The sequence below is a fragment of the Phyllosticta citribraziliensis genome, assembly GCF_038025025.1.
Source record: "Phyllosticta citribraziliensis strain CPC 17464 chromosome Unknown J3D65scaffold_9, whole genome shotgun sequence".
Lineage (NCBI taxonomy): Eukaryota > Fungi > Ascomycota > Dothideomycetes > Botryosphaeriales > Phyllostictaceae > Phyllosticta > Phyllosticta citribraziliensis.
The window spans coordinates 684,759-699,197 of NW_027117346.1; the positions used below are offsets into that span (position 1 = coordinate 684,759).

At 54.7% G+C, this 14,439-nt stretch overlaps 6 protein-coding genes across 6 annotated transcripts; 5 read left to right on the plus strand and 1 right to left on the minus strand.

Annotated features, from left to right (window-relative positions):
- Window positions 1-392: 392 nt before the first annotated feature.
- Window positions 393-2,090, plus strand: J3D65DRAFT_556614 (Carboxylesterase; the record flags this gene model as incomplete). Its single annotated transcript, XM_066797272.1, has 2 exons — window positions 393-969; window positions 1,018-2,090. The coding sequence occupies 2 exons, from the start codon at window positions 393-395 to the stop codon at window positions 2,088-2,090; spliced, it is 1,650 nt and encodes a 549-aa protein (XP_066652989.1).
- Window positions 2,091-2,702: 612 nt separating this feature from the next.
- Window positions 2,703-5,261, plus strand: J3D65DRAFT_660365 (major facilitator superfamily domain-containing protein). The gene is made up of 4 exons (XM_066802573.1): window positions 2,703-3,340; window positions 3,389-3,712; window positions 3,762-3,867; window positions 3,899-5,261. Exons 1-4 carry the CDS (start codon window positions 3,035-3,037, stop codon window positions 5,086-5,088), a joined length of 1,926 nt encoding a protein of 641 aa, XP_066652990.1. The 5' UTR covers window positions 2,703-3,034; the 3' UTR covers window positions 5,089-5,261.
- Window positions 5,262-6,455: 1,194 nt separating this feature from the next.
- J3D65DRAFT_631920 (uncharacterized protein) lies at window positions 6,456-6,987 on the plus strand. Its single transcript, XM_066800959.1, has 2 exons — window positions 6,456-6,490; window positions 6,557-6,987. The coding sequence occupies exon 2, from the start codon at window positions 6,570-6,572 to the stop codon at window positions 6,828-6,830; it is 261 nt and encodes an 86-aa protein (XP_066652991.1). The 5' UTR covers window positions 6,456-6,490; window positions 6,557-6,569; the 3' UTR covers window positions 6,831-6,987.
- A 680-nt stretch (window positions 6,988-7,667) lies between these two features.
- On the minus strand, window positions 7,668-8,946 carry J3D65DRAFT_464314 (uncharacterized protein). The gene is made up of 2 exons (XM_066796459.1): window positions 7,916-8,946; window positions 7,668-7,871 (listed from the first exon to the last, which is right to left on the minus strand). Exons 1-2 carry the CDS (start codon window positions 8,855-8,857, stop codon window positions 7,737-7,739), a joined length of 1,077 nt encoding a protein of 358 aa, XP_066652992.1. The 5' UTR covers window positions 8,858-8,946; the 3' UTR covers window positions 7,668-7,736.
- Window positions 8,947-9,244: 298 nt separating this feature from the next.
- Window positions 9,245-10,571, plus strand: J3D65DRAFT_631923 (nucleophile aminohydrolase). Its single transcript, XM_066800960.1, has 4 exons — window positions 9,245-9,424; window positions 9,479-9,498; window positions 9,561-9,611; window positions 9,665-10,571. Exons 1-4 carry the CDS (start codon window positions 9,381-9,383, stop codon window positions 10,360-10,362), a joined length of 813 nt encoding a protein of 270 aa, XP_066652993.1. The 5' UTR covers window positions 9,245-9,380; the 3' UTR covers window positions 10,363-10,571.
- A 131-nt stretch (window positions 10,572-10,702) lies between these two features.
- On the plus strand, window positions 10,703-14,001 carry J3D65DRAFT_652522 (tryptophan synthase-like protein). Its single transcript, XM_066802453.1, has 6 exons — window positions 10,703-11,043; window positions 11,099-11,186; window positions 11,239-11,309; window positions 11,368-11,600; window positions 11,648-13,377; window positions 13,418-14,001. Exons 1-6 carry the CDS (start codon window positions 10,993-10,995, stop codon window positions 13,507-13,509), a joined length of 2,265 nt encoding a protein of 754 aa, XP_066652994.1. The 5' UTR covers window positions 10,703-10,992; the 3' UTR covers window positions 13,510-14,001.
- The last annotated feature ends 438 nt before the right edge of the window (window positions 14,002-14,439 follow it).

The window sequence follows — 14,439 nt, forward strand, 5'->3', positions numbered from 1 at the left end:
AAGAACTTCCCGGGCTTCCCCATTGCCAACGGCCATTCCTTGGGCTTGCAAGGTATATCATTGGTGCGTGGCTCTCAGCGCCGAAGACGCCCAGCCCAGATCCTCGCGGACCCGCTACCTTCTTCGGGGAAGTGACTTGTTCCTCTCAGCCTAGCAGAACCAGCTCCCACGAAAATGGTAACTACGTCGTCCCGACTAGCCCAGCCTGGAAACCTCGGTTTGTTGTCGAGTCCGAACGCAATCAATTTGAGTCCTCCAAGAGACCGCAGTCGGTACCATGTGTCCTGTGCACAATGCGAAAAAGACCTTTATGTACAGACTCTTGTCTTAGTTGTTGTACAGCCAGTTATCGCTCTTTCAGCTCGTCACTCGTTCAACCACTCACGTCGGATATGCTTTCGAAACTTTCTTTCCTAGTTTTTGGGCTTTCCCACGTTATAATTGTCCAGGTCGCGGCAGCGCCACAGCCGCCACAACAACCGCCCCAAGAACCCCGGGTAGACCTGCCATGCGGTCCTGTCATAGGAAAGCGAGACCCAAGTCTCCCAGTGAATAGCTTCTTGGGGATTCCATACGCTGCCACACCTCCCAAACGGTTTACGCCGCCGGTGGATCCGGCTTCTTGGAGACAGCCTTTGAAGGCAACTGACTACAAGACGACGTGCCCGTCCTTGTATCGTGGTAAGTTCTTTGTACCTGTTTGTCGATCCAAAGTCCCGCGCTCACTGGCATCAGATAATGTGACCACAACCCTTTATAACACGCCCCCACTCGACGATAGCGAAGATTGCCTCTACGTCAACGTGTTCGCTCCAGCCAGCCCGGCTCCTCCGGGTGGACGAGCTGTTGCTTTTTGGATCTATGGAGGCAACTATGAATTCGGCGGTTCCCAGTTCCGCAACTACGATGGCAAATACCTAGCTGCGTATGAAGATCTTGTCATGGTTACGTTCAACTACCGGACAAGCTGTACGTTTCCCGAATTATTGCCTGGTGAAAACTAACAGTGGTCACCAGTTCTCGGCTTCACAATGTCGCCAGACATGCCTCTCGAGGAGCAAAATTTGGGATACTTGGACATGCGGAAAGCCTTGGACTGGGTCCAAAAAAACATCATGTTTTTCGGAGGCGATCCAAGAAAAGTAACCATATTTGGTATCTCCTCTGGCGCCATATCAGTGAAAGACCTCGTTGCATACCCACCCCAACCAGTTCCGTTTCGAGCCGCATACTTTCAGAGTCGAGAACCGGGCCAGTTCCAGCCGAGTGACAGTTGGGCCCGATTAGCCAAGGAGCTGAAGTGTCCAGACACTGCGCGGGAGCGGCTCGACTGCATGGCCCGCCAAGACTACTCCCAGGTGTTCGCTGTCATGCTTCAAAAGTCGATACGCTTTGCCCCTGTTTACGACAGCAAGACGACGGCCAAAAGCCTGGTATGGAGAATTCAACAAGGAAAAGCGGCCAACATCCCCATCTTATACAGCGCTATGTACAACGACGCCGCTGTTTTTGTTCTGCCACGATCGACGTACCAGCCCGTCCTTGACCAGGATCCCAAGATGACGGCTGAGTACGCCATCCGGCAGCACGGTGGTGATCCGAGCAAGGTGCCTGACTTTGTCAAAGCTTATAACGTCGCGCCGCGGCCGGATCCAGAACGAACTCGCGCATCTGTGGCCAAGATTTACACGGACGCACAGTTTATTTGCCCTGCCGAGGGCCTCACGCGCGCAGTTGCTGCTACTGGCCAAAAAGCTTTTCGATTTGTCACAAACGCCACGTTTCCCAACACGCAGTACATCCCGTACATTGGAGATGCGCACCACACCGCGGACACCCCGGAGATATGGGGGACGTATCCTAGGGACGGCGCAACTGAGCAGCAAATCAAGCTGAGCCGGTACATGATGCGCTCTTTCGCCAACTTCGTCAAAAACCCTCAAAAAGGACCTGGATGGCCAGATGTCACCTCGGGCAAGGTGCAGCTGCTGGGTAGTAATGGTGACTTCGGTGGCTACCCGGTGGAAGAGTCGGAAATAGATTCGAGGTGCGCCATCTTCCGGGACGCTATCGCTGCGGTAGGGGGTTAAGCATGATGAAAGTGTTTTCCAGCATCGAGGAACTGCGCAGGCAGCCAGTTTTTGTTACATCAGCGGGGAATATGTCACTCTCGACATACTTTTTAGGTGTCTGAGATTTCAAAAGATCAGTGATGTTTGAAAGACGCGCCGGGAACTATTTTTGCCATGTTTGCTGAGATGTTTGCCGCAGGTTCCGCCATTCTCATGACACGAGCGTACTTGCCAAGTTCGACGCCTCCGCACACAACTAAGTTAACCTAGGCATTTACGCAGTGCTCCACAAAAGCTTGTCGGTTGTGATCAACGATGGAGGCTGAAACAAAGCATTGCGCAATTCTTTCCGTTTTCCAGAACACGCAAGGCTTCTGCTGGAAAGCCATGGCACAGCAAGTGCCGCAGCTAGTCTGTGGTAGCGGTAAGAGTGCGTGCGACTAGCAGTTTGGTTGCAGACCAGTGCGGCGGGGTTTGGTTTTAAGCTTTGAAAACAGCGGCTGATCCCTACCCCGTGTTTTACGCCGCAGATTGCAGTATTCAAGCTTTGAAAACTACCGCATTGGGAGACTCGGCAGCAAGATAAACTGCCAAAATGCAGGGTTGACCTGCCAGTTTCTGACGTGGACCGGTTAAATCCGCGTTGACCAGTCGCGTGCTTCCACTAATGCTTGCAATACAAGCAATGGATCAGCTGGTCGGCAATGGCGTCCTAAATTGATATACACAAAAGGTCGCCGATGTTTGCTTTTGCCGATGAGGCGCTTTCTCCAACAGCGGCAGGCGTAAGTTCACCATCTTCCCTCTTCTACGCCCTCGATCAATTCCAAAGACTTCCATGAAGCACCCGAAAACCGAGGATTCAACATACCGGCTTCAAAGGGAAGGCAAGAGCGACAGTCCCAAATGTCCACGTTCCCTGCCGTCCTCTTGCTAGCTGCGGCCCGGACAGAAACCCCTCCATGCTCGAGCCTCCTGCTTCAACAGACGACCCATCGTCCCATCCTACACAGACATCTTTTGAACTAGTACCTGCACCAGCAAGGTGCCACTTTTCGCATGACCGCGACGAGTCGATGGAGGAGCGCGGTTCATCTTGCAGCCTGCGAGATGGAAAGAGGGCGTGCGATGCAAAGACTTCGAGCGAGAGGCTGAGCAGAAGCAATATCGAGCTTTCCTCGTATGAGCTGGCAACGGCCAATCAAGTAGACTGGGAAGTGGGCGATCCGGGAAACCCAAAGAACTGGACTCGGTGGAGGAAATGGGGTGTAAGTTGGGCCATTGATGCGATTATCGAAGCGCACTGACAAGCGCAGGTCACACTTATTGTTTCCGCATTCGCCTTTATCTCGCCTCTCTCTTCGTCCATCTCCGCACCGGCCCTTTCGCAAATCGGCCAGGAGCTCGACATTCCAGAAGGCTACCGACTCCAAATGGTCTTGTCAATCTTCATGCTGTCTTACGCGGTAGCTCCGTTGGTACTATCGCCATGTTCCGAAATGTTTGGCCGCACGCCCATCATTCGCTTTTCCAACCTCATCTTTGTCGCATTCAACACTGCTTGTGGATTCTCTCGGACTGAGGCGCAACTTACGGTTTTTCGTCTTCTTGCTGGATTCGGAGGTAGCGCAACACAAGGCGTGAGTCCATGGAATGTCCAGTTTGAACACGCGCTGACTGGCTTTTCAGATGGGCGGCGCAATGATCTCGGACTGTTGGCATTCTGAGGAGCGCGGACGAGGCATAAGCATATATCAACTGGGCCCTTTGCTTGGCCCTGCAGTTGGTCCATTTGGTAAGTCTTTCAACTCCGGCCTAGAGAACAGCACTGAATCATGTCGAAGTTGGTGGCTTTATTGTTGAACATACAAGCTGGCGCTGGACATTCTGGGTAACTTCCATTGTCAACGTTCTCATTCAAATTCTCGGACTCTTCTTCCTTCGCGAAACCTATGGACCACGTCTTCTCGCCCTGAAAGCACGCAGGCTCCGACATGAAACTGGAAATCCGCATCTGCACACTGCACACGAGGCGCGCTATCAGGGGTTCTCTGCACATTTGCTCAACCATCTAACCAGGCCATGGAAGCTCTTCTTCTCTAAAATGCTGTTGATGATACTTGCGATACACACAGCGTACAATTACGGCACCATCTATCTGATCATTTCGACGTCACCAAACCTCTGGAAAGACCACTACCACTTCTCACCCTCAAGGGCCAGTCTACACTACCTCTCCCTCGCTCTGGGAACGCTGCTTGGCTCCCAGCTCTTCGGCCCCGTATCCGATCGCCTGTACCGGTGCATCACGAAACGCTACGCACCGAGGCAATGCGACCGTGGAGCATTGCAACCATCTCGCTCGCCATCTCCTCCTCCAACTTCAGGAACCGAGCACAGCCAGACGCCGCTGAACGGCAGCAGTAAAAAAGACGACAGCGGCAGATGCAGCAACGCTAGCATCAGCCATAGTCGACTCGGCAGCGTCGAGACGAACGGTCCACCGCCGTGTCCCCTGGCACGCCTCCCGCTCGTCCCCTTTGCCGCGCTCCTCACGCCCCTCGCACTGCTCCTGTTTGCGCTCACCGCCGCCGCGCGCGCCCCTGTGCCCGTCCCAGACGTCGGCGTCTTTTTCTTCGGCTTCGGCAGCATCGTGGCGTACCTCTGCCTGCAAACCTACATTGTCGAGGCCTTTGGAATACATGCGGCGAGCGCGGCAGCAGGAGCGTCGGCCGTGCGCAACCTTGCGGCTGTGGTTGTACCGTTGTGGGGACGAGGGCTGTTGATAGGGGGCATGGGGTGGGCAAAGGGTGGCGCGCTCATGGCTGGAATAGGGGGCTTCTTGGGTCTTGTTGCTGTGGGTGCTTCTGTGTGGTTTGGGTGGATCAGAGGGATCAAAACGTGGACGAAAGTGGACCTTGGTCGAGGCGGAGCTACGGACGAAGCGGAGGTGAGGTGTTGTGGATGTTCTTGGTTTTGCTCCGACAGCGGCAGTAGAGGGGTACGGAACGTTTGACCAGATCAGGAGGGACCGGATGGTTTCTTCATTTTGCGATGAGGTTGTCCACAAAAGACGGATTTGAGTTGTTTTTCTGGAATCACCCAGTGTCACGATGTAGAGGACCCAGCACATTGGTCCATTTACGACATATGTATAGATGACGACGACATGTAGCCCATACAAATAAGCACAAGCATGTATCAATTCGGCTCGCAGGCTATCTCTTTCGAATCCAATGGAAGAGAATGAAGCTCCCATCCGACCATCGCAAGATTCTCAACCAAACTGCCTTCATTGCACTTCCAACTTCATTGCACTTCCAAGGGGTAACCTCACATGCGCCCCGTCTGTTTCAAATTCCCCGCCGTACACAGAGCAAAACAGAGCTCCAACCTAAAGGTCGAGCAACAACCGACAGACATCCGCTCATCAGAAATCCAGACTGGAGACACACCCGACCCGACATGCCCGTCCCGGCTCAGCACTTTGAAAACATACTTTTCGGGTCCTGGACGGAACGGCCGAATCCGTCTGCATGCCGGCACGCTGCGAGGATCTTCAGGTCGGCCAAACTCCTGGTGTCTCTTCTAGCAAATGAGATGTCTGTGAATGGAGAAAATTGACCAGAGCGTCTAAGGGGCGAAAACGAGAAGTGAAATGGCGACAGACGTTGTTGGTTGCGCTTCTTGGCAGCGTCTCTGCTGAACTCCATACCATCGGTGTTCAAACTTTCTGTGGCTTGATGTCATATGGCTTTCGTCTCGGGACGGCTTGGTTTGAGAAGATGCCTGGAAACTCCCAATCCCTGGAGCGCTGAGTTGCGCTGATGATCTGGCTGCTGTTGCGACGGCGGCGCAATGTCCATAGTATTTGGATACTGCCGAGTTTGTGCCCTCAGGAAAGCATTTCGAAGGTCCCACCGAGGACGTAGTTCGCACAGGACGTGTCTTGTCAGTGCTGGATCTTCGGTCGGGGTTCTGGCAGCGTCTGAAGTGGTCCAAGATATCGGTCAAGTCTTGATGCCGAAAACATGATTAGCGGCACCTGGAGGTGCGTGGCTCGGCTTTGTCAGACTATCGACTGCCGTTGAGCGAGATGTGACGATGCTCGACGATCCAGACTCCCCGGTCTTGAAGCCTTTCTGTCGGTTCCGGAATGGCTAGAGGACTTTGTCCACCACGGTCAGCCTTTTAAGCTCGGGGAAGCTGAACAATGGAGAGTCGAGCCATGAAGACAGAAAGTGGTGAATGGACACTTACCACTTATACAATGAAGCGCATGTCGAAAGACGAGCTCCATGAGAGTAGACTGTCTCGGAACGAAGTTTTGGCATCCACAGGTCAAACCCCACCCCAGCACCCCCTTCGCCGTGGCGAAACGTTCCCGATGAAGCTATCGCGTGCACTTCGTTTTCCTGCTATAAATCCAAACGGCTCAGTAAGGCCTGTCGCCAGTGAAAATTGTTTCTTGAATGTGTACTTACGACTAGCATCTTCATGGCCACGACCTTCCAGCGCCTCCAAAGCCTTGGCTGTGTCACATTGCCTCCTAGCCTTGGCCTCCTCCTCGGTTTCCTTCTCGCCGTTGCTCTCTCCGTCGACATCCTTGGCTTGCTCAACCTCGTGGTGAAAATCACCTTCCAAGCTCTTCAAAGTTTCGTTGCGCCACCACACCTTCGTCGTTTCCGGATCTTCATTTGCATTCAACGGGCCTACTTGGAATCCAACAGCATTGAGGATTTCTGCTTCCAGTGGTGAAATCTCGCTGTCTTCGCAGCCAGTCCCCACTTGATGGCTGCGGTTGGCTCGACGTTGGCTCCGAGGGTCATGATGCGGCTGCTTTGGAGACGTGGGTAGTGCTTCATGATGCTCGAATATCCAGTGATCTTTGGTTGGCTGGTGGTCTTCGGCTGTCTGGAACTCGATGGTTGCTTCGCAGTACTTCGTTGCATCGTAGAGTCCACTTTTCATACCGTTCATGTCGTCTTCAGCGACAAAGTCGACCCTCTTGCCAGATTTTCACTGGACATGTTCCGAGCGGGGTCGAGTGGAAATGTTGTTTTCGTCCCTTGCATTTCTTTCCGAAGTCCAGGCCGGCCCCGCTCCAAACATGCAGACTGCTGATCGCTATAATTAGTAGCCAGATGGATGGCGTGAGCCCAGGCAGGCCATGTTGGAATGGCTCAATAAACCTTCTTGGGCCATGGTCTGCAATGCGACGAAGTTGGGGGAGGAATGGGGGCGATCAAGAGCCACGGCGCGTCGGCCTTTGATCGCGAAACTCAAACAGCATCAACCGCAGAAACCACACCTCGGCCCGAAAGGCTCGAATCATTCACTTCAAAGGAACAAATTAAAACATCCAGTATATTGTTGGCGATAAAGAGAAAATATGGGACCTCCAACGTGGAAAGTGTGCCACAGATACCTCAGCCAATACCCTCACACAGTTCTGTTAGGAGAAAGGCATTGGAAGCGGAGGAGTGGCGTGCTTCTCTGGTATCAAAGCAAAGACAAGACGTCTAGACATTTGACGATTTCCAGAGGCGATTTGCTCTTCGCACACAGACTCGATCAACACGTCATAGAATCTCGTCCATCATGAGATGTAGAGTGGCGTGTCGGCTCAAAGGTGGGCGGTTCAATAGGATGCAAATCTGCTCACTAGCCTTCATTGGCGGTAGCAGTTGAGGGAGGGTCGTCTTCGTCATCTTCGTCGTCGCCTCCAATGTCCATGACTCGATCTGAAGCCTTTTCCAGTGTACGACGAGCCACTACTCGAACAGCTTTCCACAGACCCTGCACAATTAGCAAAAGTTCCAATACCGCCATGTACGACTTACGTATAGGAAGGTTGCAACACCGATCGCGACAGCAAGCCAGCTTATGTTTGCCAGCCTGTCACGACCGGTGTTACCTGTGCGGACGGTGCGGCCGGAGTGCACAACGATCCGGGGTTGAAACAACCGCAGCGGATTTGTCAAGAGGAATTTGATGAAACTCAGCAGCCCCAAAGACGTGAATCCTTTGATGAAATGCAGAGGCCATCCTTCAATGAAGTCTTCAACGGGGAACTCTTCTGAAGGTACTGGATACGTATCGTAATCCGTACCAAAAAAGATGGTTGTAACCGGACTTTGGTACAGATTGATGATTGGGTCAGCAATGAATCCAAGGAGAAAAATGGCCACGAGGAAGACGAAAAGCGTCAGGACGATTTGAGCGGCGGAACTGCTGAGGTAGGCTCCCCACGTCATCCGCTCCAAGCGGTATTTGAAGCCACACGTGGGACACTGCCAATAATTTCTCCGCCCATACGAAGGATCGGCGTGGCGCCAGCCTTGAAGGCAGCCGTCGTGGACATAACGAGATGAGCCTCTGCATTTGCAAGGGCTGATCAAGCGGCCTTCTTCGGATTCGTAGGTCACCTTGGGTGCAGCAGACTGGAATAGACCAGGAAGGTTTTCAGCAATGGGATGAAAGGTAGGCAAGACGGTCTCTAGGCAGATTCGGCAGGTCCGAGGTTTGTAATGCCTTTTCCGTTGCTGTTGTTTCGGTGACTCTTGGGCAGCATCTTGCTCTTTCTCGGTCCAAGGCGGATTGGGTAAGGAGTCCTCTTCTTCGGTCTCGTAGCTTCCTGGGACATTACCTGGCGATGTTGACCGTCGGCGCCGGCGGAATGAGCCCTTTTCCGCAAATGGCGAGCTTTCATCGCCAGCCGTGGAATAGGCTCTGTCTTGCGAGTGTGTCCAGCCAGGGACGTCTTCGCATTCGTTTGATGCCATGTCTTGTTGGTACAGATCGAACGGGGTGCAGGTTGGTTGTGGACAAAGTACAAGGGTCGGAGAGCACTGAGGGGGAAACCTTGAAGTTGTGGCCAGGGTGGCGTCGAGTGAGAGATGCCTAGAGAACAAAGATCGGTTTATATTAGGCAGGTGCAGACAAAACTGCGATACAGGTCGGATCAAGGTGGAATGTTGAGCCCACGAGCATTTCTGGGAGCATTATGGGCCGGGGAGTTGACCATGCAGAATTGTGGTGTGGGTGTTGGGGCGACGTTGAAGGTGGACGAAGAAAATGGCCACTTTTTTCTGGGCGGAGCCGCCCACGTGACCGTCTTGGCCCGCGCGAGCATCCGCGTAACGGAAGCTTGCCTACAGCTCCGACCTGAGCTACCTATCGACAACAGCTTCACACGTCGTCGCCTTCCACCACTCGCTCACTTCCTCCAACGCCGCTCACAGTCGGCGATTCTTCATCGCTCTTCTCTTCTACGCCGTCGTCTTTCCCCTCGTCCAAGCGCTCAACATGGCCGACCGTTACTCCTTCTCGCTCACAACCTTCTCACCCAGGTCAGTCCTGTCATAAGCGCTTAGAAATTGTCAACGTGCTAACCCTTGGAATAGTGGCAAGCTGGTCCAGATCGGTATGCACCATATTCGTGGTTGAACATGTGGTTGAAGAGAGCACCGCTGACGACTTGCGCAGAATATGCCCTCAACGCCGTCAACCAAGGTGTGACCTCATTAGGCATTAAGGGTAAGCTGCCCATCAACCGGGCCAAACGGAACCAGAGCTGATCAGATCTGCAGCGACAAACGGCATCGTTTTGGCAACTGAGAAGAAGTCGTCCTCGCCGCTCATTGACGCGCACTCGTCGTCCAAGATCAGCCTAATAACACCAAACATTGGAATGGTCTACTCGGGCATGGGTCCCGACTACCGCGTTCTCGTCGACAAGGCGCGCAAAGTCTCGCACACGGGCTACAAGCGCATCTACAACGAATACCCACCAACGAGGATATTGGTTCAGGACGTTGCACGGGTCATGCAGGAGGCCACGCAGTCTGGTGGTGTGCGGCCCTACGGCGTCAGCTTGCTGATTGCGGGCTGGGACGATGGCATCGAGCCGGAAGAACAGGCCAAGGAGGGCGAGTCGGAAGCGGAGAAGACCAAGGCCTCTGGAAAGACGGGCGGCATCTTGAAGGGCGGGCCCAGCCTTTACCAAGTCGACCCCAGCGGCAGCTATTTCCCGTGGAAGGCCACTGCCATCGGCAAGAGTGCAACGAGCGCAAAGACTTTCTTGGAGAAGCGCTACACGGAGGGTCTTGAGCTTGAAGATGCAATCCACATTGCTCTGCTCACCTTGAAGGAGACCATTGAGGGCGAGATGAACGGAGATACTGTGGAGATTGGTAGGTTATCGAATCAGAGCGCGAGGTTCTTGCTGACATTTTGCAGGCATTGTTGGCCCGCCGGAAGACCGCCTCCTGGGATACGAGGGAGTTGAGGGCGCTACGGGACCGCGCTTCCGGAAGCTGAGTCCTCAGGAGGTCGAGGACTACCTGACGAACTTGTGATGAATGATTGTTCGGCTGCATCATTTCCATGCATCGCCTCGAGCTGGGAATATGGTCCTGGGTGTGGGAGATGGCAGGCGTTGGTAGTAGAATAATCAGCTATGAACGAAAATACAATGCATCAAAGGCCACGAGAGAGCATTACTTCCGCGTGTTGATTGTTTGATTCTACGAGAAATGTAGAGCAGGTTAACATGGTTAAAGCGCGTCAATGTTATTGACGTTTCTTTCGGAGACCAGTCCTTGAGGGAGAGATGTTGTCAAAGAATCCGCAGATCGCCGCAAATTGCAGACGATTACCCCAAAGAAAATATCATGGGGAGGCTGGGCAGCTATTCAAGCTTCAAGGTGGTTAGACAGGTCGGGGCGTCGGTAGTCATCGGCCTCGGCCTATGGTCCCGCATTCGGGGCATTGTTCGCCCCGGCATCCCGGCAGAAATTCATGACGATTTGACTCATGGATTTGAGAAGACTCCACCATCTGCCACCGTATCTCAATTGCCTCTGCGCGCTCCCCCAGACTACGATCCCCAACCTACTTCGGACGATCGCTTTCAATCATGGCCGACCACATTCGCAAGACGTTCCAGCAATGCAAGAAAGAGCAAAGGGTGCGTGCACGCGACTCTCGTCTCGGTCAATTTCGGTGTACTGATAAGTCAATAGGCGGCTCTCGTCACATACGTGACGGCTGGATTTCCCACGCCGCAGGAGACTCCTGATGTCCTGCTGGCCATGGAGGCCGGTGGTGCTGGTGAGTAGCAGCGAGTGTTCCAGCGCGTCACAAGTTGACTAACGGTATCCAGACGTCATTGAACTCGGCATGCCCTTTACTGATCCCATCGCCGACGGTCCTACGATTCAAAAGGCCAACACCGTACGTTGAAAAGGAAGGGACTCGGGTGCGAATGGCAGCGGCTGACAGGAATCAACAGATTGCGCTCAAGCATGGAGTCAACACCCCTCAGGTCCTGCAGATGGTCCGCGACGCCCGCGCAAAGGGTCTCCGCGCTCCCGTCATGCTCATGGGATACTACAACCCGCTCCTCAGCTACGGCGAGGAGAAGATGCTTCAGGACGCCAAGGAGGCTGGTGTCAATGGCTTCATCATTGTCGATTTGCCGCCCGAGGAGGCCGTGAGGTTCCGCAACTTCTGCTCGACCTACGGGTACGTTACATGATCGAACGACGGAGTATACCGCTGACTTGGGACAGACTTTCCTACATCCCCCTGATTGCCCCTGCGACCTCTGACGCCCGTATGCGCGTCCTGTGCAAGATTGCCGACTCGTTCATCTACGTCGTCTCCCGCATGGGCGTTACTGGTGCCAGCGGCAGCCTCAACGCTGCGCTGCCCGAGCTCCTCAACCGCGTACACAAATACTCAGGCAACATTCCTGCAGCAGTCGGTTTCGGTGTCAGCACAAGAGACCACTTCGTCAGCGTTGGTAAACTGTCCGAGGGTGTCGTCATCGGCAGTCAGATTATCAATGTCCTTGGCGCTGCTCCCGCTGGCGAAGGTGCAAAGAAGGTGCAGGAATACTGTTCATCCATCACCGGTCGTGGTCCCGGCCATAACGGTGTCAACGGTGTCACAAGGGAAGTCGGCATCGTCGAGGCCGTGAACGAGGCTCGGGAGCCCGAGGGCGTCCAGGTGGACAAGGTCATCAAGGACAGCGACGTTCCCTCGGGTCCTGGTCTTGCAGACCAGATCGAGGCTCTCAATGTCGACGGTGCCAACCCTCAGGCTCTTCCTCCCCGCTTTGGCGAGTTTGGTGGCCAGTATGTCCCTGAATCACTCATGGACTGCCTGTCGGAGCTGGAGCAGGGCTTCAACGAGGCCCGGAACGACCCCAAGTTCTGGGAGGAGTACCGAACTTATTACCCTTACATGGGAAGGCCGGGCCAGCTGCATCTGGCGAACCGCTTGACCGAGTACGCTGGTGGCGCAAATATCTGGCTCAAGAGAGAGGATCTCAACCATACGGGATCTCACAAGATTAACAACGCCCTCGGACAGATTCTGCTTGCCCGCAGACTGGGCAAGACGGAGATCATTGCGGAGACTGGCGCTGGTCAACACGGTGTCGCCACCGCAACGGTGTGCGCCAAGTTTGGCATGAAGTGCACCATCTACATGGGTGCCGAGGATGTCAGACGTCAAGCCCTGAACGTGTTCCGCATCAAGCTTCTCGGCGCTCAGGTTGTGGCTGTCGAGGCTGGTTCAAAGACGCTCCGCGACGCCGTCAACGAGGCTCTCCGCGCCTGGGTCGTCAACCTATCCACCACCCACTACATTATTGGTTCTGCTATTGGACCCCACCCCTTCCCCACCATTGTCCGCACTTTCCAGTCCGTCATTGGCAACGAGACCAAGGAGCAGATGCTTGCCAAGCGCGGCAAGCTACCAGACGCAGTCGTTGCTTGCGTCGGCGGCGGCAGCAACGCGGTGGGCATGTTCTACCCCTTCTCCAACGACCCCAGCGTCAAGCTTCTCGGTGTCGAGGCCGGTGGTGATGGTGTCGACACTGCCAGGCACAGCGCCACGCTCAGCGGTGGTACCAAGGGTGTTTTGCACGGAGTGCGCACCTACGTCTTGCAAGACAGGCACGGGCAGATTAGCGAGACTCATTCCGTGTCGGCTGGGCTCGACTACCCCGGTGTCGGGCCGGAGCTGTCGTCTTGGAAGGATTCGGAGAGGGCCAAGTTCATCGCGGCGACGGATGCCGAAGCCTTCACGGGCTTCCGCCTCATCTCGCAGCTCGAGGGCATCATCCCCGCGCTCGAGACGGCGCACGCCATCTACGGGGCTATTGAACTGGCCAAGACGATGGAGAAGGACCAGGACATCGTCATTTGCCTTAGCGGCAGAGGCGACAAGGACGTGCAGAGCGTCGCCGAAGAGCTGCCCAAGCTCGGGCCTAAGATTGGTTGGGATCTGAGGTGTAAGTGTCCTTATCACGTCTTCTATAAAGTCGAGTTTAGTGCTAACGTCTTCGGCACACAGTCTAAGCGGGGATCCTGTACAGGACGCCGGCGCGCGGGGACGGGTAGACGGCAGTGGAGGAGCGGATTGATACTTCTCTTGCACGCGACAAAAATAGAGCCGGTACCAGGGTGGTTGCAAGCAACCTTGTTCCGGTTGAGCCAAACGCAGCGAATGATTTCATCTGTGGCTGTGCCAGTCGACATCGGTGACGGTGAATTTGTGATTCGCTGGGGCGTGGGATCGGAATTGTGGGATGGCGAGTCCGAGACATGGGTTTCCGATCTCAGAGTGAAACCGGGGTCGTCAATGGCCTGACTGCACGTGTGCCCTTCTTGTTTGTTGTGGTCGAGTGGACGTTGTCTACTTGGATACGCGCCTGAATGACGCACATTAACACGGCGCTACTCGGTGCTAGTTCGCCCATTCGGCCTGATGAGGAAGTTTTTATCGTGAGCAGTGGCTGGACTGGCACGTCTCCAGCCATCAGGTATTCCCCGGGCTTGTGGCGGTGTGGTCGTGTGTCGTGGAGCAGACCGGGAGGCAATTCCCCGTCTGAAACAATTCGCAGCGCAAGGTGTTGAGTCGGAAGCAGGCGGTCTGCCTATAGCAACCCACGGCGGGGCGGTAAACGGGCGTGGTGCGCCGGCATTATCCTCGATTGCTCCGCACTCGCGCCAGAAATGAGTGAGGCTGGGCTCTGGCATTGAAGCGGCGTCTTTGTCTTTTGCCAGAGTTTGAGCAGTGATAAGTGAGCAGAGCGTGTGTGGATTGGCGCGGAGGAGCGGATGGAGCGTCAATAAGGCTTTGTCCAGCCAGCTGAAGGCAAGTGGATGGCGGATGGTGGTTGACAAGTGTTGGCAGCGTTAACCGGGGTCGTGGCGCCTCCGGACCACACCCACACCCACCTCAGGGCCTTGACTGCCTAGACCGTTTCAAAAATAAAATGTTTGGACGACGATGAGCGGAGGGCAGGCGTTGGACCTGCACTGCTTCAGCATGCACGCCCGCCTGCAAGCCG